General features: G+C 54.9%; 4 protein-coding genes across 7 annotated transcripts; 3 read left to right on the forward strand and 1 right to left on the reverse strand.

Annotated features, from left to right (window-relative positions):
- Positions 1–77: 77 nt before the first annotated feature.
- Positions 78–14,128, forward strand: Git1 (GIT ArfGAP 1). Of its 3 annotated transcripts, none has more exons than XM_027426658.2 (20): positions 78–363; positions 5,426–5,559; positions 5,965–6,077; positions 6,186–6,291; positions 6,794–7,011; positions 7,093–7,187; positions 7,528–7,570; positions 9,291–9,339; positions 9,616–9,688; positions 10,185–10,282; positions 10,649–10,760; positions 10,876–11,009; positions 11,104–11,256; positions 11,378–11,608; positions 11,694–11,747; positions 11,880–11,966; positions 12,062–12,135; positions 12,249–12,431; positions 12,547–12,610; positions 12,766–14,128. In XM_027426658.2, the coding sequence occupies exons 1-20, from the start codon at positions 312–314 to the stop codon at positions 12,976–12,978; spliced, it is 2,286 nt and encodes a 761-aa protein (XP_027282459.1). In that variant the 5' UTR covers positions 78–311; the 3' UTR covers positions 12,979–14,128. The 3 variants fall into 3 exon arrangements, with proteins under 3 accessions (XP_027282459.1, XP_035303239.1, XP_035303240.1); XM_035447348.1 differs by lacking the exon at positions 78–363 and adding an exon at positions 1,493–1,631; XM_035447349.1 differs by lacking the exon at positions 78–363 and adding an exon at positions 1,493–1,631 and having other exon boundaries at positions 11,393–11,608.
- A 283-nt stretch (positions 14,129–14,411) lies between these two features.
- On the reverse strand, positions 14,412–19,792 carry Tp53i13 (tumor protein p53 inducible protein 13). Of its 2 annotated transcripts, XM_027426659.2 has the most exons (7): positions 19,632–19,792; positions 19,367–19,438; positions 19,122–19,163; positions 15,880–16,008; positions 15,367–15,564; positions 14,750–15,272; positions 14,412–14,678 (listed from the first exon to the last, which is right to left on the reverse strand). In XM_027426659.2, exons 1-7 carry the CDS (start codon positions 19,734–19,736, stop codon positions 14,566–14,568), a joined length of 1,182 nt encoding a protein of 393 aa, XP_027282460.1. In that variant the 5' UTR covers positions 19,737–19,792; the 3' UTR covers positions 14,412–14,565. The 2 variants fall into 2 exon arrangements, with proteins under 2 accessions (XP_027282460.1, XP_035303244.1); XM_035447353.1 differs by lacking the exon at positions 19,367–19,438 and having other exon boundaries at positions 19,632–19,791.
- On the forward strand, positions 18,093–18,403 carry LOC100756750 (40S ribosomal protein S27-like). Its single transcript, XM_027426661.2, has one exon. The coding sequence runs from the start codon at positions 18,134–18,136 to the stop codon at positions 18,386–18,388; it is 255 nt and encodes an 84-aa protein (XP_027282462.1). The 5' UTR covers positions 18,093–18,133; the 3' UTR covers positions 18,389–18,403.
- Positions 19,793–21,617: 1,825 nt separating the features above from the next.
- On the forward strand, positions 21,618–27,000 carry Abhd15 (abhydrolase domain containing 15). Its single transcript, XM_027426656.2, has 2 exons — positions 21,618–22,869; positions 25,292–27,000. The coding sequence occupies exons 1-2, from the start codon at positions 21,890–21,892 to the stop codon at positions 25,815–25,817; spliced, it is 1,506 nt and encodes a 501-aa protein (XP_027282457.1). The 5' UTR covers positions 21,618–21,889; the 3' UTR covers positions 25,818–27,000.
- Positions 27,001–27,226: the final 226 nt, after the last annotated feature.

Genomic DNA, 27,226 nt, shown 5'->3' on the forward strand with positions numbered 1-27,226 from the left:
CCCCTCCCCCGGTGGGCAGGGCCTGCGCTGCTTCCTGCAGGAGCGGCCCGGGCCGCGCAGGGGGCGGGGAGAGCGGCGAGCGGCGGTGGGGCGGCGCGGGGCGGCGGGGCGGAGGGCGCCCGAGGGCGAGCGGGCGGGCGGGCACGGCGGGTTCCGGGCCAGCCCCGGGGGCGGACGGTTGGCCGCGCGTGCGGAGCCTTGCGGGGCCTTGCGGGAGCCGGGCCGGGCCGTAGGGCCGCCGCCGCCGCCCGGGCCCGCCGCCCGCGCCCCCCACGCTGGCCCTGAGGGCTGCGGCCGCGTCGCCGCTGAGGATGTCCCGGAAGGGGCCGCGAGCGGAGGTGTGTGCGGACTGCAGCGCCCCGGGTAAGCGGCGGGACCGGGCCGGGGCGGGACCGCGCCGCAGGCCGCCGCCGGGCGGGCGCCGGGGCCTGGCGGGAGTGCCGTGCGGGGCCGGAGGGCGGGGCGGGGGCCACTGCGGAGCGGCGTCCTTGGCGGGAGGGCCGGCTGCGGGGGGCGCTGTGCCTTCGAGCCGGTGGACTGGAGGGAACCGCCTCCCACCTCCATCTCGGCATCCAGACGAAAGCGCCAGCCTGGGGTGGCAGGAGGGCCGTGGCGGAGGCCCACAGGCTGTGGGAGGTGGGCGCTAGTATGGTTTGTGTCATCCCTGCCACCCCCGCGTCTTGCACCTGCTGCTCACATGGTCCGCGTGCCCGCCGGAGCGTTGGAGGGCAAGGGGCCTGGATACAGGTTTCTCGGGAGCACCTGACGGGGGTGGCTACTCTAGGACGCCCAGTCCCTGATCCCCAGGGCTGGGGCTCATTGTAGGGGCCCTACGTTAAGGGACAATGTAAGTATGGGCATCTTCCCCGGAAGCATCTCCAGGCCTGCTGGTGTCTGGGAACAGCCAGACTCAGCTTTTCCTGTTCCGGGTAGGCCTGTTTAAGAAGGTGTGCTAGGTATTGCCTCAGTCTAGACACCGATTCCTCTTGCTCTCTAGACCATTCTGGATCAGAGAAAGTGCCTAGGCTCCCCTTGTCCGACTGGGTGGACTTGCACACTGCTTCCTCCCCCTTTCCCAGCAGAGTTAGGTCTGGACTGGTTTGAAAGCCCTCTGGCTTGCTGAGGAGGGCAGCAACTTACCAGACTGGTCCCTTAGGTGGAAAGACACAGCCAGTGATGGGACTTAGCAGCTGGCCCGAGGAAGGAAGCTCTGGCCTTTGCCCATCCTCTATAAAAGAAGCTGGCTTTCCAGATAGGCTCGGAGTCTTATGAACTCCATGGGGACTGTAGAAGTGATTAGGTGAGAGTGTGGAGTGCTGACTTGCAGTCACCCCTTAGAAGTCCCAAGATCTTATAGTGTGAGCCCCACAAGGAGTGATGGTCCCTTGGTTCTTGTGCTCTACGGTAGAGTATTGGGAGTTGTGGACATCTGGCAGGGGTGTGAGCATGAGACCTCCTTAAGGTATGTCATGTTTTGTAGGGCCCTGGAGGATCTATTTACAGATAGATGTCCTTGCCCCTAGTTAGCTGGAAACTGTCACTCCCTTCCCCTGGCCATAGGTTGGCCTGGAATGGAAGAGCTATTCTGCATTGCTGTGGGGTAAGCCTGGGGGCCTTCCAGGTACCATCAGGTGAGTCTGGGTTCCAGATTACCTTTGTTTCCAGCTTACCCTGTGACCTATAGCAGCACTTTGCTCACTCTGGGCCTCCATTTCCTCAACTATAACACAAAGAAGATGGGATAGAAGTGGATTTTGAGGTTCCTCCCAGTCCCCAGTCTCTGTTCCTGGTTCTGGAGCAGAGACCTGAAGATAGTATCAGCAAAGCTATGTCTTCTGTGTTGTCTGTGACTGCCTGGCTGGAGCCTCTGGGGACCCAGTGGGTGCTAGGAGGAATGGGTATGTCAGATGTTAGGCCACTGAGCTCACAGCCCCCGGCCTCATATGACAGAGGCAGGCCCACCTTCATACTCTTTTCCTTCCCGCTGATCCAGAATGTAAACCAAGCATATGTGCAGAGCATTGACAATCTCACTCATTATCTTACCTTAGCACCTAGGGCAGTGATTGGCACACAGCAGCCACTCCCCAGGTACAAGTGTTGGTGTGTGTCAGGACTGCACTACACCACACTGGTGCTGACACACAGTGTCATTCTAGATCTGGGCTTATAGCATCCTGGATGAGAGCATGAGCATGCCAAGCATTCTCTTGTATCACATGTGTATGATATATGTACATATATATATATATATATATATATATATATAGAGAGAGAGAGAGAGAGAGAGAGAGAGAGAGGTATATCTTATATCCCTGTATACTCATACATCCCAGTATATCTCTAGTCCAAAGTCACAGACACCCAAAGTCATAGAACTCTGCTGTTAGCGGGGTATGATAGCACATGCCCAGCACTTATGAGGCAGATCTCCAGGCCAGGCAGGGCTATGTTGTGAGACTATGGGGTAGGGTCATGGTCCTTTTATAGCTTATTAACTTGGAGGGTGATAGAGGCAAGAGGTGAGATGCAGTCTGTGCTCAGAGACAGGTGTAAATGTGTTGTAAGGCATCTGGACACAGTATAGCTGCTGGCAGTTTGTGCTACCTTACCAGTTGCAGTGTTCCTGCCTGCCTTGGGAATCCAGGGTAGGACAGGAGTCAGAGTGCACCGGAGAATGTTGGCTGTCCCCTTCCTTTGCCTCAACCCACTCTGCCTCATTGCCTTGCTTCCCAAGAACACTGGCCTGGCTCTCAACTGTCCACTTCTCAATCCATAACCTATATATCAGCCTTACACTTTGATACACAAAAGTAAAGACCTCCAGATACACAGCCTATAACTGATCAGAGCTGACCACCAGCTGAGGAACATGTTGCAGGGCAACCTATAGGCTCATTTGTCTTCTTACAAGTGCAGGACAGATGGTAGGCTTTGCTCCTTTTTTCCCCCGAGACAGGGTTTCTCAGTGCAACCCTGGCTGGCCTGGAACTCACTTTATAGACCAGACTGGCCTCAAACTCAGAGATCCACCTGCTTTTGCCTTCTGAGTGCCGTGATTAAAGGTGTGCATTACCACGTCTAGCTCTTTGTGGGTTTCAGACATGTGTGAACTTGTGTGGCCACCACTCAATGTATAGGACATTGCTTCCACCTCTGACCACGCCCCCAGCAGTAACCACCACTTTGACCTCTGTTCCCTTGGATTCCTCTTGCCTGCGTTCTGCATAGCAGATTTCCCCCCTCATTTTCCAAAAATTTGGCTCCTAGCTTAAGGGGGAAAGGCTTGAGGCTGGTCTTTATATGCAGACCTGCTGGCCGTAGAAGCCACTGATGGCTTTTAGAGGTGACATGAATTTACTTTAGGGCCTTCCTATGGTTGACTCCATTTATCTTATCCAGTGTGCTTTCTGATGTCTGGCCCCTTATACTAACCCTTACCTGCCTGTGGAGCAGCCAGAGGAAGGTGCCATGTCCTCTAACCCTCGCATATCCTCCCTTTCTGTCCCAAGTTTGCAAGTAGCAGAAGCCCTTCCTGGCCCTTATACTTGAGAACTGGCAAAGGTGGGATTTTAACTGGCTTGGCAGGCCAAGGTTGGACCTAGAGTGCAGGTAGAATTGTTAGGACTGACTTCCTATCTGTGTCATCCAGAACTGGCCCAGACCAAAACAATGTCCCCTGCCCACCCTTCCTGTTTGAGGTCACTGCAGAGGAATAGGAGGACCCTTCTCAGGCAGGGAAACCACGCCAAGCAAAGCCTTCAAGATTGAAGCTTTGGGACCACTGGCCCTGGATATCAACTGGTTCCTATAGACCCTCCTCGGGGCCACAGGGGGCTGGGGTGGAGGCCTCAGGGCTGCCCATTTCTGATCCTGGCCTGGGCGTCTCCCCACTCACAGGAAACCCTACCTCTTCAACAAGAGGAATTTAGGCTGCATCATTTCCCGCTTCCTGCCTGGACTGCAGGAGGTGACTGGCAGGCAGACCCCCTGACCCAGTGGTGTTTGGAAGTGGGGGAAGGGAGTTTTCCATGTCTTTGGGCGGGGGTTCTCATTGTTTGGGTAAAACCAACACTAAAGACTCTAGGGCTCCCCCTTTTGGCGGAGATGACTGGTTTCCCAGTTCTTAGAATCAGTCCCCCTCGCCCCAGGGCATGTACTATGTACGTCCCTCATTGCCTTGTTTTGTGAGTCCCCAAAAGAAGCCTGGATCCAAAGACACCTCTTTTAATTCCTGTTTCCACACTGTACTGGGGAACTGCCTCCCAACATGGGCAGAGCTTAAGCCCTGACTCAGTCTGCTCATGGTTGTGGGAACTTTGATGGAGACATTGGCTCCAAAGGCCTGCCAAGTGCCTTCTGGTTGCTCAAGATTACCTTCATCCCAAACCTGTCCAACCCCGAAGAGTCGAGTCCCCACTTCGGAACATCCTGAATTGTAATAAGGAAGGCAGAGAGCCAGCCCCACCCCCAGAACAAGGCTTCCTGGGCCTGGGTGGGGGCCTGGGCAGAGCAGAGTGTCCTGGGAGAGCAGCTCCCTGCCCCCACTCTGGACAGCACACAATGGCCGCTTTCTCCCCCATGACCTTTCCTTTCTGTGGCCTGAGCTGTGTGTGCTTTCTCCTCCCCTTCTCCAGAGGGGCTTGGGGTGGTAGCATCTCTACTACCCTTGAGGACCAGGAGCTCCTACCCACTTGTCCTCACTGGAGAATGGCTTCCCAGGCTGGTCCTGAGACTGCAGGGGCAGAGGGCAGCAAGTTTAGGCTTGGCCTGGTCTGGCATTGAAGTACCTGCCTCCAGCATCCCAGCAGCTGTGCTTATTAGCTGTGTGACCTTGAGCAAGCCCTTTGACCTCTCTGAGCCACTGAATCCTCATCAGTAGAGCAAGATAGCACTTGTGAAAGGAATTGTGAGCAAAATACTTGGCCAGTAAATAGTGAAACCTCAGCCAAGGTTAGTTCCATTGCTCAGTCTGTCCTTAAGGCTGCAGCCCACAGTTGATGGTGGCATGAAGCTGGAAACTCCAACTGTGTCAGAGTAGGGGTAGGAACCAGTCTGTCGGATGGGGTCCAACAGGAACATACCCAGGACTGTGTGATACACGGCGTCAGGGTCATATCCCATAGGAGACTTCTGCCTCCCTGTGGAATGGCTAGGCAGCAGTCTTGATTCCTGAGGAGAGGCTGTGAAACTGGTAGCAGTGGCTGTGAGACAGGACACTGTACCCACTGAGAATCCTTGGGGACCATGCATACCCAGGAAGGTGCAAGGACTTACAGGAAAGGGCTCGTAGCCAGCTTCTGGGCTCCTGAGCAGATTGAGTGAATGTACCTGAAGCACTAAGCATATGCCAGGCCAGAGCAGCTGCTTAGGAAGTAGTGCCTGTCCTGTGGCTTCAGCTGACTTTCCTACTCTGCTCCCCCAGATCCTGGCTGGGCATCTATCAGCAGAGGTGTGCTGGTCTGTGACGAGTGCTGCAGTGTGCATCGGAGCCTGGGACGACACATCTCCATTGTCAAGCACCTTCGCCACAGCGCCTGGCCTCCTACACTGCTACAGGTAGGGGATTAAACCAGAGACTCCTTCCCAGTGTGCAGTGCCCAGGTATCCCCAACCCTCTTCCTGTCAGACAGTAGCCACTTAAAGTAGTATGACCCTCAACCTTTCCACTCACCCCTTCCCCTGTAGTGTCTATTCATTAGCTTGGATGCTTATCTTAGACAGTGCATTGAGCAAGTTGCTGAAACTCTCTGAACCTTGGCAAACCCACCAGGGTAAGCCAGCATGAAGTGCTAAACACAGGACACATGACTTTGGGTGGCCTGACTGGATAGAGGGCAGCCATAGCAGGCACACAGTAGGACCTTTGGTGGTATCTCCAGCTGCAGCAGGCACTCTGGGAATGTCTCCCCTAGTGCCCAGCACAGAGTGGGCACTCTTTTGCTTGGCATCTCTTCCCCACAGATGGTGCACACGCTTGCCAGCAACGGGGCCAACTCCATCTGGGAGCACTCCCTGCTGGACCCTGCACAAGTGCAAAGTGGCCGGCGTAAAGCCAACCCCCAAGACAAAGTCCAGTGAGTGGGGCTGCAGGGGTGGTGGGCAGGGCCGTGTTTCTGGGACAGGGGCCTGAATGGTGGTTGTCCTAAGCTCCGCTCCCATGGCCTCCTGTGTGTTCCATGCAGCCCCATCAAATCAGAGTTCATCAGGGCCAAGTACCAAATGCTGGCGTTTGTGCACAAGCTTCCCTGCCGCGATGATGATGGCGTCACTGCCAAAGACCTCAGCAAGGTGTGAGGAGCCCCTCAACAGATGGGTGGGCCACCCCTCTTTCCATATTCAAGTCCCAGAGGCAACCCAGGGCTGGGGAAAAAAGTAGGTGCAGACACCCTGGGGCTAGGGAAGTTTGCTCTGTCATGCAGCTGGTGGCTAAGATACCTCCACTCTCACGTGGACAGACATAGGGCCTCCCGTCTACGACTTGAAGCTAGGAAAACTTGGGGTACTCGCTTAGCTGTTCGGAGCCTTTATTTCCTCATCAGTGAAATGGGATAGTAGTAACACACCTGCCTCTAGTTTCTGTGTGTTCCAAGCAGAGCACATGAAGGGTAGTGACTGGGAGTAACTGTTAATGACATTACCCTCTAGCCTGCCTGACATGGCCCAGTTTTGTCGAGGCCCCTTGGAGCTGGTAGGAGTACCAGGAACAGCCAGGTGTGTGGGGGAGGTTCCTCGGACACTCACAAGTATCCATCACACTCACTCCCACTTAACCACACACTGCTCCTTGCAGCAACTGCACTCCAGTGTGCGAACAGGCAACTTGGAGACATGTCTTCGCCTGCTTTCCCTGGGTGCCCAGGCCAACTTCTTTCACCCAGAAAAGGGCACTACACCTCTACATGTGGCTGCCAAGGCGGGGCAGACACTGCAGGCTGAACTGCTGGTGGTGTATGGGGCTGACCCCGGCTCCCCTGATGTCAATGGCCGCACGCCAATCGACTATGCCAGGTGAGAATCAGTTAAAGGGTGAGGCTTAGGTGGAGAGGAATGGACTGTTGCTGTAGGGCTGAGCCATGTCCCTCCCCACAGGCAGGCGGGGCACCATGAACTGGCAGAAAGGCTAGTTGAGTGCCAGTATGAGCTCACTGACCGGTTGGCCTTCTACCTCTGTGGACGCAAGCCCGGTGAGCAGAGAATGAGTTGGGCCTGACTAGGCCAGGCAGGTGGGACCTAGGCACACCCAGGAGCAGGTGCCATAGTGACAAAGCCAGCTGGGGAACTGTGTTGCTAGGCAACTGGCTCCTGTGAAATTGCTGCAGGCTCTGGGTTGCTGCAAGCATGTTGGGGCCAAGGAGTGGGGGTGGGCCTGACTTGCAGCCAGTTTTCAATGCTCTTGGGGTATCCTGCCCTCCTCCATTTCCTCTGACACTTCCAGGTGTCAAACCCTGCTCATGGTAGTGAGGTAAGCTCCTGGGTGCTGGCGCCACCTGGCATCAGTGACTTGGCATTTTTATTTTTGTTCAGATCACAAGAATGGGCATTACATCATCCCACAGATGGCTGACAGGTGAGTGCCCACCTGATGCCCCTTTCAGCTATTAGATGTCAAGGTGGCTTGACCCAGAGCCCTACATCTTCCCAGGCTTCAGTGGCTTGGCACCCCACCCTATACACATAGTGACTAGCAACACAGAAATTCATAGCCTAGTTGCCACCTACTGTATACCCCCAAGGCAGGTGAGAAATGTCGGTTCAACACACACCAGTGCACCTGAGCCTTGTGGTTACTAAGTATTGGAGGGCGGGGGTTGGTACAAGGAAAGAAGGCCTGACTAGGTTGGACCACTGCGTTTGGACTTCTGTGTCACTTTGGATAAAGGATTCCCTCTGCAGGGAGAAGATAGCTCCGGGGAACTGGCTGACTTTGGGACTACTAGCCAGGCCCCCAGTGTGCTCCCAACTGGATGGGAATCCCAGGCAGGGTAGTAATGGGGAATTTCTGCCTCTGATCTCAGAGGCCCCAAGATAACCCAGGCAGTGGAGGCTATCCCCAGCCACTTACTCAGTTTACAAGACAGATGGTGGCGCCACCTAGTGGTCCTCAGAGGGCTACACCTTCATGCCAGGCAGTGCTCCCTGGCATTAGGAGAGGTTTTCCACCACAGCCTGTGCAGACAGGTGGGCTGGTCAGAACTGCCCTGTTCTAAGACCCCAAGACTCAACTCTACTTCTCTAGTCTGATCTGAGGCGGGGGGGGGGGGGGGGGGGAGAAGAAGAAAGAGAGGTGTGTGCGTGCATGTGTGTTGGAGCACACGCTTGTATCTATAAGCACCACATGCACACATGAATGTAGATTCAGGGTTATTCATTTAGCACCTTCTCAGAACCAGCAGCTGCTCTTGGGACATGGAGGTAATGCCCTTGAGCTACAATGTAGCAGTCTGAGGGGACAGCAGCAAAGAGTGCAAAGGCTTGTGTCCCACAGCATAGTGTGAGGGAGTAAGACTGGAAAGAGCCAGGTGGGACTGAACCTTGTGGGGAACTTCAGCAAGAGTGTAACCATCGTGAGGGAGTTCTGAACAGGATCTCTGCTACTACCAGGCTGTGTGACTTGAAGCAGGTTACCTAACCTCTCTGAGCCTTGGTTATCACATCTCAAAATGGGTGTGCTAATACTTACCCTTTGGGGAATGTTAGCATATTTTTTTTAAAGAAAGAATTGTGAAGAAGTATGGTCGGGGTATGTTCTTTGTATGTTACTATTGGGCTGCTTTAAGGCAGAGTACTAGCCAGGTGTGTTAGCACTCTGCCACCAGATGAGAAAGGATCTAGAGGCAAGCCTAGAAGTAAAGAGATAGACTGAGAGATTCCTAAAAGCCCAGACCAGAGAAACAAGGGCAGAATTGGTAAGCATGGCTAGGATCTGAGGTAGAGGGAGACCTGGGGTGGCTCCATATAGCTGACTGGACAGAGGAGCCAGCTGAGGAGACAAGTTCCCCTGCATGCTCTGTGTGGGGTGTGTGGAGATGTGTCTGAGCGCGTCCGCTCCTGGGTAATTGCTGCTCTGTCCTGTTCTTCCCTCTGCTGCCATCCTGGATTAGATCTCGGCAAAAGTGCATGTCTCAGAGGTACTTGCACCTGCCTGCTGCAGGCTGTAAAGCTTGGGCAAGGGGAGGCTTGGTGTGTGGCCTCAGGGTCTCATCTCCCTGAGCTCCCTGCATGCTTGGGAGGCAACCAGCAGGGACCTGGCAGTCTCTCATGTCTGGCCTCTCCTTCTTTGTCCACAGCCTGGATCTGTCTGAATTGGCCAAAGCTGCCAAGAAGAAGCTGCAAGCAGTGAGTCTGCCTCAACAAGCTAAGACTCCTTAAAGCTGCTCTCCCTAGCCCCGTCAGCCTCCTCCCTCCCTCCCTTTGATCCTGGTTCTGCCCACCAAGTGTGTCCATCTCCTGGAGGGAAAAATGGCCTGGACTCCCTTCTTCCTTGCAGAAAACCTCACCCTCCCCTCAGTTCTAAGACAGGCTGGGTGACACGGGTCATGAGCCTTCCTCCCGTCACACAACATCCTGACAGACTCTGGGTCCCCCTCCCCCCCACTCCCTCTCTGCCTCTAGCTCAGCAACCGGCTTTTTGAGGAACTTGCCATGGATGTATATGACGAGGTGGACCGGCGAGAGAATGACGCTGGTGAGTGGCAAGGAGTCTGTCCCTCAGTGAACTGAGAAGGGGAGCTGGACTGGGGCTGCTCTGAGGCCTGCTGGGTGAGCCCCTGCCATCCTCTGCTGAGCAGCGCTGAGCTGTAGGCAGCTAGCTGCCTCCCTGCCCCACCAGGCACTGGAGCTCATCTTGCTCTGGCTGCCTCCCACTTTGGCTGTCTCCCCAGCCCTGCTCCACCCCACCCCCCACCCCACCCTGCATCACTCCTTCCTGGCCACAACCAGACTCCAGCCCAAACTCTGGGTCTGGTCTAGTGGGCCCTGCCTTGTTCTGTTCGTCAGTGGGCGGGCCTCACTGGGCCTTGCCCAGCTTTTATATTCGTGGAGACCCCTGCTTCCTGAAACACTGGCCCAGTGGGAATAGGGTGGGCCTTTGGGGCCGGGGGCTCTCTGCTCTGTGCTTCTCCTACCTCTGCATGGAAGGCCTAGTCACAGTGGGTGATCTGCTCCCTGCCCCTCCCCCACAGTGTGGCTGGCCACCCAAAACCACAGCACCCTGGTGACGGAGCGCAGCGCTGTGCCCTTCCTGCCAGTCAACCCAGAATACTCAGCTACTCGGAACCAGGTGAGGGGGTATAGGCAGGAGGCCTGGGTGGTTTCCTTTCTTTCTGGGATCCCTGCCCTTCCTTAATCTGAGGCCTCCCCTTAGGGTCTGACAGGCTTTGGGGTTCGGGGAATGGGATGAAGCTATTCTTTAGCACTGGTGGGCATTCCAGTCTCCTCCTGGGGGCTCCCTGTGTGCCTTAGGCCTTTGCTGACCTGAGGCTCCACACTGCTCACCAGCCAGATGATGGCTGGGTTTGGGGTTTTGGTTTTTTTAAAAGCTATGAATAGAAAGGATGTCAGGGTCCCACTTTGCTGCTGTGGTCCAGCCCCCATGGGCCAACCAGAAATGGCCCCTCATGCTGGCCTTGCCCCTTCTGCCTTACAGGGACGACAGAAGTTGGCTCGGTTTAATGCCCGCGAGTTCGCCACCTTGATCATCGACATTCTCAGTGAGGCCAAACGGAGGCAGCAGGGCAAGAGCCTGAGCAGCCCCACAGGTGAGCCCCACATGAGCAGGCCGCAGCACTGCTGCAGGCCTTGGAGCCACCTTTGCTTGGGATCTGGATAAACAATGGCTGAGCAAGCCCTGAGTGACAGATCTTGTGTCTTCAGACAACCTCGAGCTGTCTGCACAGAGCCAAAGTGACCTGGACGACCAACACGACTACGATAGTGTGGCTTCTGACGAAGACACAGACCAGGAGCCCTTGCCCAGCACAGGCGCCACTCGGAACAACCGTGCTAGGGTCTGAACACTGTCCCTGCTGTAGACCCAGCTCCCTGTTACACATAGCCCAGAGTCAGCCTCTGCCCGAGACTGACTGGCTTCTGTCTCTGCAGAGCATGGACTCCTCAGACCTGTCGGATGGGGCTGTGACACTGCAGGAGTACCTGGAGCTGAAGAAAGCTCTGGCCACCTCCGAGGCCAGAGTGGAGCAGCTCATGCAGGTCAACAGCAGCCTGAGTGATGAGCTCCGGAGGCTGCAGAGGGAGGTGAGCACTGTTGCTTGCGGGAGCAGGAGGAAAGCATCAGAGGCTCTGGGAGGAGAGGTCATCTCTTCCCAAAGGTGGTACCTACCCTGACCCAGAGTTGGATACCACTGTGTACACTCAGATCCACAAACTGCAGGCAGAGAACCTGCAGCTTCGGCAGCCGTCAGGGCCAACACCTACACCCCCACTTCCCAATGAACGGGCAGAACACGTACCCATGGGGCCCGCTGGAAGCACCCATCGCAGGGACCGCCAGGCCTTCTCCATGTATGAGCCGGGCTCTGCCCTGAAGCCCTTTGGAGGTGCACCTGGGGACGAGCTCACCACACGGCTCCAGCCTTTCCACAGCACTGTGAGAGTGGCCTGTGGGTCTTGGGTGGGAAAATAAGGGCCACACTAACACAGCTTGTCATAATACTCTGTGCTACCCCCCACAGGAGCTGGAAGATGATGCCATTTATTCGGTACATGTCCCTACTGGCCTTTATCGGGTAAGCAGGACTTGGGGGAGGAGGGTGAACCCTGCACCAGTGAGTCACTAGCGCCTGGTAGCTGTCAAGTTGGACCAGGACAGACACTGGACTACAGGTGGAGAATGACTCTAGCCCTGCTTTGGCTTTCAGATCCGGAAGGGGGTGTCTGCCTCTTCTGTGCCCTTCACTCCCTCCTCTCCACTGCTGTCGTGCTCTCCAGAAGGAAGTCGCCATACGGTAATTGTCATCCCAGTGCCCAGGGACAGACAGCATGTGGGCTACACAGGGGTTTGGGAGTTTACTCACCCACCGTCTTTCCCTATACCCTCCAGAGCAAGCTCTCACGCCATGGCAGTGGTGCAGACAGTGACTATGAGAACACACAGAGTGGGGACCCTCCACTTGGGTGAGACACCTGTGGGGCTCTACCCAGTCCCGCCAGCACCTGGAGGGAGGTGGTGCGGAGCCCGCCATGCAGGTGGCTGCAATGGCTCCTTTTCTCTTCCCACCTGGACCTAGACTTGAAGGGAAGCGATTCCTAGAGCTGGGCAAGGAGGATGAGCTCCACCCTGAGCTGGAGAGCCTGGAAGGAGACCTAGACCCTGGGCTCCCCAGCACAGAGGATGTCATTCTGAAGACAGAGCAGGTCACCAAGAACATTCAGGAACTATTGCGGGCAGCCCAGGAGTTCAAACATGACAGGTAGGATGGGCACAGGCTCCTGTTAACTTCTTGGTACTTGGATGGAGGGTTCATGCTAGGATCCTGACTAAGATTCTGAGAAACCCCTCATCCAACTCCTCCCCTCCTCTGACAGCTTTGTGCCCTGTTCGGAAAAGATCCATTTGGCTGTGACTGAGATGGCCTCTCTCTTCCCAAAGGTACAGGCGCCACAGAGAAGCAGAGTGGGAACCTTGGGGTGGGGCAGGTGCAAGTGACCTGGCTGCTGCCTGGGTGGAGGTGAGCACCCTGAGCCACAATCAGACACCTGGCTTAAAGTCCAAGGCTCTCAGCCTTTCCTCACCCCTCCCTCCAGAGGCCGGCCCTGGAGCCTGTGCGCAATTCATTGCGGCTGCTTAATGCCAGCGCCTACCGGCTGCAGAGTGAATGCCGGAAGACAGTGCCTCCAGAGCCTGGCGCCCCTGTGGACTTCCAGCTGCTGACTCAGCAGGTGATCCAATGCGCCTATGACATCGCCAAGGCAGCCAAGCAGCTGGTCACCATCACCACCCGAGAGAAGAAGCAGTGACCACTTTCCCTGCCCTTACCCACACCCTGGGACCTCACTGGCCATGGGAGCTGGGCCACTCCAGACACTAACCCACCCCCCAACAGAGCCACTGGCACAAGTGCCCTTAGTGCCGCCATTCTCCTCTGGTATCCAGGTGCCCTGGTGCCCACCCTCTCAAGAATGGGAATGTGAGGTGACAGGAGCTTCTGCCCCCCCACATTCCATGCCCATCACCCTGTACATAGCATCCCTACCCTTTTGATGTACAGGAGTCTCAAGGAACCCTCCCAGCCCCTCACCTTCCAGGGCACCCTCAGCAAAGAGTGGGACAGGGACACTCCAAATGGGGCAGCTCCGCCTACTGCACCCTATCCCCATGAGCCAGTTTAGCCCTAGGGGGGCTGAGCAGGGGCATCCCCCTCCTTTGTACATTATCTCTGGATGTCTCTGCCCTGTAGCCACCAGCCCCCTCTTGCTGCTCTTTCATGCCAAATGGCCCCTGCCTAGAGCACAGGCCCCAACGTGTGTGCCAGGGTCCCCAGCAGCAAACACTGGAAAGTCTTTCTTCTCCCCAACTTTGTGGTAACTAAGTGTCCCTGCGTGCCTGCAACTGCAATGTGAGCGGCAGTGCCGTTCCAGAGACCTGGCCCACCTGGAGCTCTGAGGGGCAAGGACCAGAGTCGTGGAATCAGCATTGGGGGTCAGTGTCCCTCTCCCCTACCTGGACAGGGGGACTGTCAGGGTTACCAGCTGTGGTCCAGTTGCTGCTCCTACTTGTGCCCCTCACTACAAACACAAGAAAAACCACTTCCCTCCATCTCTTCCCCCATCCCCTATGGGAAGTGTGCTGGCCAGGCAGAGTGCAGAGCTCCTGAGCCTGGGGCTGGCTCCCCAGGGCCCCCAACTCAGCTGGTGGCGGTAGAACTGAGCCCCTCTCCCTAACCTCTGCAAGGCCAGCACCCACATCACTACCTGCACCTACAGTGACCCACCCCCTGGAGGCCTGGGGATCTGGCTGCAGCTGGGAAGGTGGCAAGGCATTGACAGCACCCACCAGCTATTCTCCCCAACCACCTTCCCTTAGGTGGCCCAGCCCTACCTGTGGTGGTGGGTAGCTGTCAAGACGTGTGTCATGTACATTTGTATCAAAAATAAATAAGTGACCATGTGCCGCTGCTGATGTCTAGAGGTGGGGGCTGAGCCTAGCACAGTTATGTGTCACTTACCATTGTCACATTACCCCATCGGCAATCCTTGGAGGCTGAGGCAGGATAACAAGTTTCAGGCTGTCCTGAGCTACATTGATTAGGGATAAAGAAAGGCATGAATGTGTGTTTAGTGGGAAGTACCAGCACCTGATGTGATTCTAATAGCCAGGGAATGCTGGCTTCCCGGGAGCCAGCTTGACTCTGTAACTCTCCCGAGGGCAGATACACTCACCCTACTCCGAATTCTACTAAAATAATTTAATTAGAAACAGGAATTTGCATCGGGGAGGCTAAAAGGATACGCAAACCAAAAGAAGCCTCCAGGGCCTCTCCGTCTGCCGCCAGGGGGCGCCGGCGCACGGCCCACGTGGCAGCAGTCACAGAGGGGCGGAGCCGCTCAGTCCGAGCTCTCCGATTCAGGGCCGCTATCCGGTGTGGGCGGGAGCAGGGGCCGTCTGCGAGACCGCTTGATCCGGCGCGAGGGCAAGGGCAGTCTCCGTTTCAGCACAGCTGCAGGAAGGCAAGAGATAAGGGCAAGAATTCAAGAAGCTGGGGACTGGGCGGCGGGGGGGTCTTCTCACCTGCCACCGTGTCTTGGCTGTCTCCTGTGGGCCCCCAGTAGATGCTCTCACTCCTGCGGAAGTTCCGGTGCAATCGCGTGCAGAGCGTGGCCAGGGTGAGCAAGACCAGCAGGAAGGTCAAGGCCATGGCAGCCCAAGCGGCCTCTTCTGTGCGTGGAGTTGGGCCTCGGGCCACCCGGGGAGGCGCTGCTGCTCGAGGAGCTGGGGAAGCCTGGCCCAGGCAGGCACAACCCTCTGGATTGTCTTGCCCACTGGGCATCTGAGCCTCTGTCCTGGACCTATCATTGCCTCCAGGTCCCCCAGTCATCAAGGAGTCAGGGGCCACAGATGAGGTTCCCAAAATGGGCTGCTGGGCCTTCGGGCTCTGTGAAGAGGCCAAGGAAACCCTCAGGCCTGAGGGAGTAGACTGGAGACCAAGGGCAGCTCGGAGCCCTCTTCTCCTGACAACACTGAGAGAGCCTCTAGATGTCACCTCTACACCAGGAGGCCGCCAGCTTCGCAGAGCAAAGGCCAGAGTCGGAGCCTAACGGGAAGAGAAGCAGAGTCACCTTCTGCCCTGCTCTGCTCTGACCTAGTGCTCCCACCACCAAACCTGGGCTCAGCACCCCTCACCTCACCTGTACACACCGTCTCCCACACAGCTTCCCTCTGCTGGGGGCCGGCATCATGGGAGTGGGCCCAGAAAGGGTGTCAGAGAGAATCCACACACTCTTTCTCTGCTGCCGGCGCCGCCGCCTCTTCAACCAGTGAGCAGCCCAAGCTGGCTCTATCCATGCCATCTCCAGTGCAGTCCCCCATGCTGTCAGCACCAGGGGCTATGAAAGAAGGTAACTTAGGTCTAAGATGAAGGAAGCAGCCCTGAGTTTTCCTTCTCTGCCCAAGGGGCTGCAGCCTTCTGCAGAACAACTTTTTTTGGGGGGTGGTTGGGGGGTGAGGGCATGCTGAGACAGGACACTGTGTCCTGGAACTACATAGACCAGCAGGCCTCGAACTCAGAGATCTGCCTGCTTCTGCCTCCAGAGTGCTGAGATTAAAGATGTGAGCCACCAAGCCGGGCTTTTTTCTTTTTTTTTTTCCCTTACATTTTTGCTTTCTTTTTGTTTTGGGCACACCTTTCACGAACCACTTACCCGGTCCCAAGTGAGACTGGAGTCAGGAATGAGTGTGGGCTTGGCCACACACATATGGGCCAAGAGAGCAAGCTGGAGCTTCAGCCAGGGGTGGGCACATGGATGGTAAAGGAAGGCAACGCCATCAAGCTGAAGAAAAAGGTGAGATACCAAGTGAGGCTCAGCTCCCTCCCAGAGAATCCTAATTCCTCCTATCCTGGGAACCAGGATGAAGGAAGGGGTTATCAGAAGGTGTCCTTCCACTTGTGGGAAAGGAGAAGGGCTCTGGGTACTGATGTGCACTCCTTTTGAATTCACTTCTTCTTTCATCAAGTGCCACCCCTCAAAGCTGAGCTTCTGGGTAGGACAGCACAGCTAACTAGCCCTCTTAGAACATGCTCCCTTGCCCCCACCCATGGTGCTGGGGATCAATACTGGGGTCTTATTACCACTCATCTACAGTCTTCAGCTGTATTTCTCCAAGTGTGCAATAGTGGTTCTACCAGTATCCCTCAGATGAAGATCAAGTCCTCTGTTTGTTGATCTAATCCATGCAATCTCCCAGGAGCATCCAAACACAAAGGACTTCCCAATCTCAGGATGGGAATATTTCATCAATCACTATTCTTGCTAGATGCTATAAATATACTCAAAAAGAACTCCTGGACCTTGAGGAATGTATAAGAAATGCAGCCAGGCAGTGGTGTTGTACACCTTTAATCCCAGTACCCAGGAAACAGGCAGGCAAAGATCTTTGAGTTTGAGGCCAGCCTGGTCTACAGAGTGAGTTTCAGGATGGCCAGGACTGCCACAGTAAACTGCGCCCCCCCCACACACACACACACACAGAGAGAGAGAGAGAGAGAGAGAGAGAGAGAGAGAGAGAGAGAGAGAGAAAAGGAAACTTCATGGCAAGCTGGGTGTGACAGTATATACCTGTAATCCCAGCCATGTGGGGCACAATGTAAGAAGATCACAAGTTTAACGCCAGCCTAGGGTATCCAGGACATACCAGGCCAGTTTAGGCTAAGAGGCCCTTACCTCAAAAGACCAGGCAGTAGAGGGAGCGAAACACAGGGAAGCAAAAAAAAAAAAAATACAACTCAAATTGGTATGTGTAGGAGGTGGGTAGTAGTGGAGTAGTGGGGATGTCTGGGCTTTCCCATCAAGCCACATCCTCAACCGTCTTTTCAATATATATATATTGAATATATATATATATATATATATATATATATGAATTATATATATATATATATATTTTTTTTTTAAACAAAGTTGCCCAAGTTGGACTTGAGTTTACTTTCAATCCTCCTGTCTCAGCCTCCCAAATGGCTGGGATTATAAAAGTCGGTGCCACCAAGTCCAGCTTGCTTAGTTAACTGTGATCAGAGGGTGGGATAAAAATTGGGCAAGTTTTAGGGGGAAGGTGTTACTGTGACTCCTGCACCGAAAATGGTTAGAGCTGGATAGCTGCAGGGTGTGGAGGTGAGTGTTCTGGGCCCTGATAGGCCAGTAGAAAATAAACCAGGAGAAAGAAAGTAGGTATCTCAAGGGAAATGAGGGCCATGGTGACCAAGATAAACTAATTGAGAAAACAGATGGCGATAATTTAAGTACTAACAAGCCAAGCAGAGGAACTCAGCCATGACAGGTGGGCTATAGTCAGATGGTTTCTGTTTTTGTTTTTGCTTGTTTGGTTTTTTGAGACAGGGTTTCTTTGTATCCCTTTGGAGCCTGTCCTGGAACTGGCTCTGGAGACCAGACTGACCTCAAACTCACAGAGATCCACCTGCCTCTGCCTCCTGAGTGCTGAGATTAAAGGCGTGTGCCACCAACACCTGGCATCAGATGGTTTCTGAGCAGTGAAAAACTTAAGAGGGATCGGGATCACGTGCAACAAAGAGGTAGCCAAGTTTGATAATGTGTCCGCTGTAATCCCAGCTCTTCAGGAGGTAGAGGCAGGAGGATCAGGAGTTCAAGATTATCCTTGGCTCCATAGAAAGTTTGAGGCCCAGTTTGGGTTACATGAAACCCTGTCTGAAAAAAAATGGGAGGGTGACTTGAGATATGGCTGGGTGGTTAAGAACATTTGCTGCTCTTGCAGAGGATTTGGGTTCAGTTCCCAACATCCACATGGCAGCTCACAACCAACTGTAACTCCAGCTCCAGGGGATATGACAACTCTCCTGAACACACATAAACACAGGCAAAATTCATACTCAAAATAAATAAGCCTAGCCCTTTCTTGCGGTGACAACCTCCCTACGAGAACATGTCTCTTGCAAAGGATCTCCTTCATCCCTCTCCAGAAGAGGAAAAGAGGAAACACAAGAAAAAGCGCCTGGTGCAGAGCCCCAATTCCTACTTTATGGATGTGAAGTGCCCAGGACGCTATAAAATCACCATGGTCTTTAGCCATGCACAAACGGTAGTCTTGTGTGTTGGTTGCTCCACTGTCCTCTGTCAGCCCACAGGCAGAAAAGCAAGGCTGACAGAAGGATGCTCCTTCAGGAGGAAGCAGCACTGAAAAGCATCTGATTCAAGATGAACCATCCCAATAAACACATTTTGGATATAAATAAATAAATAAGCCTAAACAATTTTTAAAAAGAGACATATTCATGAAAGTTGAACCCAGTTTTTTTTGGGGGGGGTTGTTGTTTTGTTTTGTTTTTTGTTGTTTTTGATTTTGGTTTTTTTCGAGGTAGGGTTTCTCTGTATTGCTTTGGAAGTTGTCCTGGAACTCACTCTGTAGACCAGGCTGACCTCGAACTCAGAGATCCGCCTGCCTCTCCATCTCGAGTGCTGGGATTAAAGGCATGTGCCACCAACGCCTGGCTCCAGTTTACAACATAGTAAATCACACACTCCTAACCCAATACAGTGTTCTGTGATACAAAACGCTATTACACACTATTCATTCACTTCTTAAAGTTGAAGGGACAGAATGCCATCTCTTGCAGAAAACCAGAGCCTAGCAAAGCAAGAGACCTCTCAGTCACCCCCCGCACTGGGATGTGGGTTGTTTTTGCTATCCTCAGAGTTCCACTTGTAGTTACCTGCCACACATCTAGCTACTCAACACATTCCTGACACTGCACCACACAGCTGTGGCTGTAACTTGTCCAAGGATAGGCAACTGGAAGCCTTCCCTCTTTCTGCACAAGGGATGGCGCTGAGAGCCAAGGGAGACACAGGTAATCTGCAAGGAGCATTCTGACTTTGGGAAGGATATAAGGTGGGCCCCACGTTGTACGTACCTGCCCTCGTCTCTCCTGCGTGTATGTCACTCTTGGTAACACCTACACATGGGGAAAGAAGAGAGCAGCTGGGGACTTCGTGGTGGGGGTGGAGAAGGGGACAACCTGCCCCAAGCCCTAGGCTGAGATGAAGACGCTGGTGACTGAGGGCAGGAGGAACCAACAGATGTCCCAACAGGGCGACCATCCAGGGTGCAGCGAAGCCATTTATACCCCTCTCGTCCTCGGCCCTCCAGGATTCCTACCTGTGGAGGCAGAGGCCAGAGGCCCTCGGGACAACGGGTTCCTGCCTCCTCCGCCGCCGGCTCAACCACCACCTGTGGGTCCAAGGCGCAGAGCTGGGCGTTGGCCTCTGTGAGGGCCCCGCCCTTTCGGTTCCAGGACTGGGGGCGCAGACGAATGGAGGGGCCTCCGAATCCCCTCGTGCGCGCCACTCCTTCCAGGACAAAGTTATAGCGAAGCGCTCCGGGATCCCCTGGCCAAGGCCTTACCAGGAGTCGGTCGCCTTACCTCGCAAAGACTCAGGAGCCCCACCAGGGCTACCAGAAGCAACTGGGGCGGAGGTGGAGGAGGAGGAACCATTTCAGCTGGGCCAGCAGTCCCGCCAACCAGCATCCGCGCGGCTCGCGCGCCCCCGCAGACCCCGGCTCGTTCACAGTCCTGCCCCCTCCTGGCCGGGCCCGCCCGGGCGCCCCGCCCCGCCTACCGCCAGGCCCGCCCCGCCCCGCCCACCGCCAGGCGCCCCGCCCACTGCCAGGCCGGCGCACGCGTCCTGAGCCCAAAGCCGGAAAAGTTGTGATCCCCTAAGGAACCTTTATGTCCACGCCAGCGGGACCACCTCCCTCGCCCTTCCCGGCGCGTTTGTCCGGCCAGCAGAGCGCAACTGCGTCGCCTGGGTGGAATCTGGGAACCCGGCAAAGGGCGGGAAGTGAGATCCCTAAGGACAGGGTGACCCAGGCGGAGACTTGTGTGCTCTTCTGGCAAACCCGCTAAGCACTCTGTGTGCCCTAAGGGCCAGAATTACGAAATCCCAGCTGCCCCAGAAGGAGGGTGCCGTCTCCAGCGCTTTGCCTTCACGCTGCCCTATTCCTGCCCTCACTAATAAGTCCTGAGCACCGAGCGCTCTCCGGGGCGTGGGGTGTCTCAGGACCTCCTTACCTCAGGCCCAGAAGCCCCGGGAAGCCGGATCTCCTCCGGTGACTGCTTTGTTCCCCACTTTCTCCGGGTTCCCGCTCTCGTTCTTCGCCCAAGGGTGACCTAAGAGACTGTTTCAGGTGAATTCGAGGAGCTACAGTGCTTAGCTTGGTTGCAATGGAAGTAAGAACCGGGGTGTTCCGGGCGTTGGTGGCGCAGGCCTTTAACCCCAGCACTCGGGAGGCAAAGGCAGGTGGATCTCAGTGAGTTCGAGACCAGCCTGGTCTACAAGAGCTAGTTCCAGGACAGCTCCAAAGCCACAGAGAAACCCTGTCTCAAAAAAAAAAAAAAAAAAGAAGAAGAAGAAGATGAGGAAGAAGAAGAAGAAGAAGAAGAAGAAGAAGAAGAAGAAGAAGAAGAAGAAGAAGAAGAAGAGCCACCGGGGTAAGGATTGAGACGCCCAGTACAAAAGTTGGAAACAGAGGCCTGCGAGATGGCTCAGTGGGTGACGGTGCTTGCCTCCAACTTGACAACCGGAGATCAGTCTCTGGACCCACATGGTGGAAGAAGAGACTCGATTCCCGCAGGTTGTCCTCTGAACTACACACACACACACACACACACACACACACACACACACACACACACACACACAAAACTAATCGTAATTTTAAAAAAGTTTAAGTTCAAAATACAGCAAAAGCCGTTAATTCAGGCATCTCCCAAGGACCCTGACTTAAAGGGGATCCTTGCTCACCAACCCTGGCGTGAACGACCACGTGTTGATGTGACCGAAAGAACCGCTATCGGGGCTAGGCATCCCTAATCCTCTCCCTCCACTTACTCTGCCAAACTTGAGGCCCTGTCTTCTCCAACCCTTCCTAGTGAGCCGTGGTGACGCCAAGCTCCTGGAGAGTGTCTTTAGAGGTGGGCTGGGGAAGCCAGAAGTGCCAGCGTGCCGGCGCCCACATGCCCTCCAGAAAAGTGACAGCCTCCTCCCTGAAACCCGTGGTCGCGTCGGCCTCTGGCCAGGGGCAGAATCCACCCCCGCCCCGCCCCCAGCTCTGTCGAGTCGTCGCGCAGTTGCAGGTCCTGGCTAGGTCTATGTACGGCTCTGGCTGCAGATGCAGCTGCGCGTGGGAATAGTGAAGCCAGCGAGGGATCAGCGCTTTGCTCGGTTCTTGCTTTTTGCCACCCATCAATAGCGCATCCCGAGGAGACAGCGACCGAGAGTCTCCCCTGGCAGCCAGACTTCATACGGGGCAGGGGCAGGGGCAGGGGCAGGGGCAGGGGCAGGGGCAGGGGCAGGGGCAGGGGCAGGGCAGGGGCAGGGGCAGGGGCAGGGGCAGGGGCAGGGGCAGGGGCAGAAGCAGGCACCCTATGCTCCCTCAGGCCTCCAAGCCTCAGGCTCCCAAATCCTTTGCTGACACTCCTCTTTATTCCCCTCTTCTGGTTCGCCCGCACGTCCCCGCTCCCCCTTTGTGGCCGGGATCTCTTTCACCCTCTGCCCCAGCTTGTCGCAATCGCTGTACAAAGGGCTGGGGGCGGGAGTGGGGGGCGGGCGAGGGGAGCTCGACCCGAACTGGCTGTCTCCGCCCGGCCGCGACCAATCCGGAGCGCGCGCGCCCTCCCGCATGGGAGGCCGCTGGGCAGCCGCGGGCCTCCGGGCGGAGCCGCGGGCAGAGCCGGGAGCCCGTGCGAGGGGACCGCTCCGCTCCCCGCCGCCCAGTGCCGCCCGCCGGAGACTGTCGTGCCAGGCCATGCCTCCGTGGGCGGCGGTCCTCGCGCTGCTGCTGGCGGCGTTCGCCCTGCTGCTCCTGCGCCCCTGGAAGCGCGCCGTCGGAGCGCGGACCTCGGTCCGGGACCATGAGGAGCAGGAGGTGGTGAGCAGAGGCCCCGCGGAGCAGTTCAGCGACCGGCGCGAACCGCTCCCCGGGGGCTGCAGCCTCATTTGCAAGCCCTCGGCGCTGGCCCAGTGCCTGCTCCGCGCCCTGCGACGCTCGGCGGCGCTGGAACCCGCCCGGAGCTCCTGGCTGTCGGGGCCCCACCTGCAGACCTTCTGCCACTTCATCCTGCCCGTCGGGCCGGGCCCTGAGCTAGCCCGTGAGTACCTGCAGCTGGCTGATGATGGCCTGGTGGCCCTGGACTGGGTCATAGGACCTTGTCCTAGGGGCCGCCGGGTCACTAATTCTGGAGGCCTCCCCCCGGTGCTGCTAGTAATCCCCAATGCGTGGGGACGGCTCACCCGCAATGTGCTGGGGCTCTGCCTGCTGGCCCTGGAGCGCGGCTACTACCCTGTCATCTTCCACCGCCGCGGGCACCACGGCTGCCCCCTGGTCAGCCCCCGACTACAGCCTTTCGGGGACCCGTCCGACCTCAAGGAGGCGGTAACTTACATTCGCTTCCGACACCCGGCGGCCCCCCTGTTCGCGGTGAGCGAAGGCTCTGGGTCCGCGCTGCTGCTTTCCTACTTGGGGGAGTGCGGCTCCTCCAGCTATGTGACCGGCGCGGCCTGCATCTCGCCGGTGCTACGCTGTCGCGAGTGGTTCGAGGCTGGTTTGCCTTGGCTCTATGAGCGTGGGTTCCTGCTGCACCAGAAAATCACCCTCAGCAGGTGGGTACCGGGAATAGAGATCTACATACAGCTCTGCCTGCTATGGAAACAACCCATGGGTAGATGGGAGCAAAGTTCTCACACGGTTTCCAAAGCTGTCCAACCCCCCCCCCCGCCCCCGTAATCGAGAGAGAACTAGGAAAGTGGGTTTCAAAGCCGGAGATGGCCTCATGGCCACAGTCGGTATCATTCTACCACAGCAAGGCCTCCTGCCAGGGCCTCATCAGTCCATCTGGGTCTCGTGTGTCCTAGCAACCGGTGGTCAGCGGAGGCCTGCACCTGACATTTACCACTTAGTCCATAGCCAGATAGGTCGGCAAACAGAGCTCTGGAAGCAATTGCAGCCGATTATCTGTCCAGAGTGTTTGCTTTCAGACTCCGAGCCAGGAGGGGTCAGGAATGAGAAAAGTGGCAGCATTTGATTTATTCAAATTCTTTAAACTGACAGATGTTTTACAGATCTCTATGTGAATACACAACACTTAGTTATGTGTTCTTTTTGAGGCAAGGTCTCCTATAACTCAGGCTGTATAGCTGAAGGTTCCCTAAACTACAGATCCTTCGTCTCTGCCTCCTAAATGCTGAGATTACAAGCATCAGGCACCACACAGCTACCAAAACAAACAAACAAAAAACTTTTAAATCTCCAAAAGTAGAACAATTTTAACAGCAGGCAAAAGTGTTCCATAGAAAACACTTGAATGACATTTTCAGTCTTTCCTAAGACATGACAAATGAGGTCAGAGGCTTGCTGGCAACAAATAGAAAAACCCAGGACATGGGGTCAGGCCTGGCTGGGTTCAAATCCTGAGTTTACAGAAAATTAGCTAGTCCCTTTAAGACTCACTTCTCCTTTATTTGAATGAAGTTAATAATAACACCTGAATCTGACTGGCATCAGGTGGTGGCAATTAGGTTTTTTTTTCTTTGTCATTTTACCTCCTATTTTGAAAAGGTCAAACTCTGAGGCTGAATGAAAAGTGAGAGGCGCTGCCATGACAACTCAGAGGTTTGGTACAAGGTACTCTCATCTAGCCCTATTGCCATAGTTTCCACTCCAAGATGACCACTGTCCGTGTTTACCATAGGCACCAGCCAGAAGCTGGGTTAGGGAAACAAAGAAGAAACCTGTGCCTTTGGGAACCACCCTTCCCATGGAAGTCTGGGGTTGAAAACTCAGGCATAAATCTAAATTCAACTGGCTGAGGCTAGATTAATCTGTCTAAAGGACTGAGCTGAGATGCCCACCCTGGCTTCCTTGTGACCCTTCCAGGCCCTCTCCAGGGAGCTGATACAGCAGAGAGGCCCCTCCTCTAATACAGTAGTTTGCAGGCCTCTATTGGGGAAACCATCTAGTGATTAATTATAACACCAGTGTTTTCTCTGTCGTCAAGCACTTCACTTGCCCCAGGTGTACCTGACCAAGGTTGTAACACCAGGCATGTACGTCAACATAAAAACACAGATGCTAGGCAATAGTGGTGCACGCCTTTAATCCCAGCACTCAGGAGGCAGAGACAGGCGGATCTCTGTGAGTTTGAGGACAGCCAGGGCTACCCAGAGAAACCCTGTCTTGAAAACAGACTACAAAGGTAGTGAACGGAATAAGATAGTGATTGGCTGTGGGAGAGGTGTCAGCTCTGGTTTGGATGATCTGAATTCAACAGTGTGTTCTCTCAAGATGGACCTCAGAGGAGACAGGTCATGAGTTCCTTGGAAAGGGTCAAAGTTACAGGGAGAGCTATCCCTATAGGTTAACAGCTGTGAAGTCAAATGCTACCTCTAAGACAAATGACAGGCTGGTGGCAGGTATGACAGAGATGAAAGATCACCCCTATGGAGAAGTCAAAGTCTGCATGTTATTTGAAAAATCTTCCGATTTTAAATGATGGCCACAATATGAATGGGGTTTGGGAAGCTGGAGAGATGGTTCAGTGGTTAAGTACCATTGCTTTTAAAGAAGAACCTGATTCAACTCCTGGCACCCAAACGGTGGCTCACAACCATCTGTAACTCCAGTTCCAGGGGAGCCAACACCTTTGCACAGGCACATGGTACACAAATATACACACAGACAAAACATTCACATACAAAATAATCTTTAAAAGGGGGGTGTTGTTTGCTTGTGTGTGTGTGTGCCAGACAGAGAGAAAGGGAGAGATGGAGAGAGAAGGGGAGAGGGGGAGGGGGGACAGGACTCATTGTCATTGCTTGCAACTCAAAGAGATCCACCAGGCCTCTGCTTCTTGAGTGTTGGGATTAGAGACCTGACCTGTGCCACCAGCCCTGTTCTTTTCCATAGTTCAAAAGGCTTCATGGCCAGACTCTGGCCAGGGACCGTGTCTGCAGTAACTTGGCCTGTCATCTGATGTTCTGACTTTTCTCTCTCCTGATCTCCCATTCACCCACCTTTTGTGGCCAGGTATGCCTCGGCCCTGGAGGACACAGTAGACACCAGCAGGCTCTTCAGGAGCTGCTCCCTTCGAGAGTTTGAGGAGACCCTATTCTGCCACACCAAGAGTTTCCCCATCAGCTGGGATACCTACTGGGACCTGAATGACCCACTTCGGGATGTGGATGAGGCTGCTGTACCTGTGCTGTGTATCTGCAGTGCTGATGACCCACTGTGTGGACCCCCAGACCACACTCTGCCCACGGAACTCTTCCAAAGCAACCCTTACTTCTTCCTGCTGCTCAGTAAGTGTGGAGGCCACTGTGGCTTCCTGCGCCCTGAGCCCATGCCAGCGTGGAGCCACGAGGTCATCTTGGAGTCCTTCAGGGCCCTGACTGAATTCTTCCGAATGGAAGAGCGGATGAGAGGGCTGAGCAGGCGCAGGACTTCATTTTTAGCAGGGCGTCGTCGCTGGGGAGGCCTGCAAAAGCGAGAGGTCTCACCCTCTTCCAATCTGGAGGAGATGTTCAACTGGAAGCGTTCTTACACCAGGTGAGGCTTGCCTGGCGAAGCCCCTTAGCCTTCGAGAAAGACCCCAACAGATACCCCAGGGGCTGGAAATCTGAGGACTAAGCAGGGGAGCTCTGCTCCCTTCTCTCTTAAAACTGGCTATAGAGAACATTCAGCCCAAGCACACTACCTTGAGAACTGCCCGGCTCTGGGAAACACATTCCTGCTCACCCTGGTCACTGTCTTCTGTCATCAAAGTCACAAGTCAAGTAATAGCACAGGCTAAGTAGACTGGGGAAAAAAAAAATGCTAGCTGTCCTTGCTGTGACTCCAGGGAAGATGAGCTTATGCAAGTCAATGGGTGGTTGTGTCCCACATAAATAATCAGCTTGGTGACTCTGAGTCTGAGCTGGAGCCACTCGGTACAGAAAGGACAGGATGTTTGTGTCTCTGTCGCACTCCCTCATGTGCTCTGCGGTTGTGGTTCGACTGTGAGTTCTGCATCAGCAGCTGGGGAAGCAGGCGGTCAGAGTTGCCTGGCTCTCCCCAGTCTGAGAAGGCAGCAGAGGCAGGACATGCTGGGCTGAGTGAGGCCAGCTTGCTAAGAGCTCACAAGGGTAGACTGTGATTCTGTCCCTGCCTCTCATGGTGGGAGCTCCAGGGCTGAGCTGGGGCTAGGCCACCCACTCCAGCATGGGCTGAGCCATCTCCCAGGGGTATTTTCAGAATAGGAAGTGCTATTGCCCAGTGTCAAAGGGTTCTGTTAGACCATGGTTGTGGTAGGCAGGTTAGGCCAGAAGTACACTCCAGTTCAGTTCTGATTCAGGAGACTCCTCTAGAGAGCTGTAGCCAGGTGTATTCCTCTTGAGATGTGGGCTTTCTAGAAGACAAGAATAACCCTCATAACAGGATTTCTGACCACTTTTCTTCTAGTACTAGCCATTCCCTTTCCAAAGCCAGACAAGAGATCTGTAGAGGAGAGAAAAATCCCAAGAGCTTGATGAACGCAATCCAGCTATTTATGAGTGTCTCACATTACCAGTTTTGTCTGCTCAATTATTCAAAAGGCAGGAAAGCTGATTTCTGGACCCGACCACTCAGCCACTAAGTGGGTGTTCAGTTTTATGGGGAATAATGCTGAAGAACAGAGGACAAGAAGGTATACCACACAGATTGACTTACATATCCTGGATTGTATTAAGCATTTAAACATTATTTTGACAATTGAACATGGGGGTCCATGTGCTGTTATGATTCAAAATCCACCCTGAAATTATGTATTTATTTGTGGTTCTTGGATCTCACTTGCTAGGCAAACACTCTACCACTGAGCTACATAGACCCAGCCCAGAAGTTAGTTTTTAGTTTTATCAATGGGGGGGGGGGGGAGCCACCGGTTTAAATCAGCAAACCAGTTTCAAAGAGTATTTTACAGCAAAAGACATCCTGAGATAT

Source organism: Cricetulus griseus, chromosome 7 (assembly GCF_003668045.3).
Source record: "Cricetulus griseus strain 17A/GY chromosome 7, alternate assembly CriGri-PICRH-1.0, whole genome shotgun sequence".
NCBI lineage: Eukaryota > Metazoa > Chordata > Mammalia > Rodentia > Cricetidae > Cricetulus > Cricetulus griseus.

Coding starts and splice junctions, on each gene's coding strand:
- Abhd15 (XM_027426656.2), top strand. CDS start 21,890: ATGGGAGGCCGCTGGGCAGCCGCGGGCCTCCGGGCGGAGCCGCGGGCA. Junction 22,870..25,291: donor CAGAAAATCACCCTCAGCAG/GTGGGTACCGGG, acceptor TTTTGTGGCCAG/GTATGCCTCGGCCCTGGAGG.
- LOC100756750 (XM_027426661.2), top strand. CDS start 18,134: ATGTCTCTTGCAAAGGATCTCCTTCATCCCTCTCCAGAAGAGGAAAAG.
- Tp53i13 (XM_027426659.2), bottom strand. CDS start 19,736: ATGCTGGTTGGCGGGACTGCTGGCCCAGCTGAAATGGTTCCTCCTCCT. Junction 16,009..19,121: donor CGCAGGAGAGACGAGGGCAG/GTACGTACAACG, acceptor CTTTTTCTTCAG/CTTGATGGCGTTGCCTTCCT. Junction 14,679..14,749: donor CAGCCAAGACACGGTGGCAG/GTGAGAAGACCC, acceptor GCCTTCCTGCAG/CTGTGCTGAAACGGAGACTG.
- Git1 (XM_035447348.1), top strand. CDS start 1,508: ATGTCCTTGCCCCTAGTTAGCTGGAAACTGTCACTCCCTTCCCCTGGC. Junction 11,257..11,377: donor TCCGGAGGCTGCAGAGGGAG/GTGAGCACTGTT, acceptor GTGTACACTCAG/ATCCACAAACTGCAGGCAGA. Junction 11,967..12,061: donor CAGAAGGAAGTCGCCATACG/GTAATTGTCATC, acceptor TATACCCTCCAG/AGCAAGCTCTCACGCCATGG.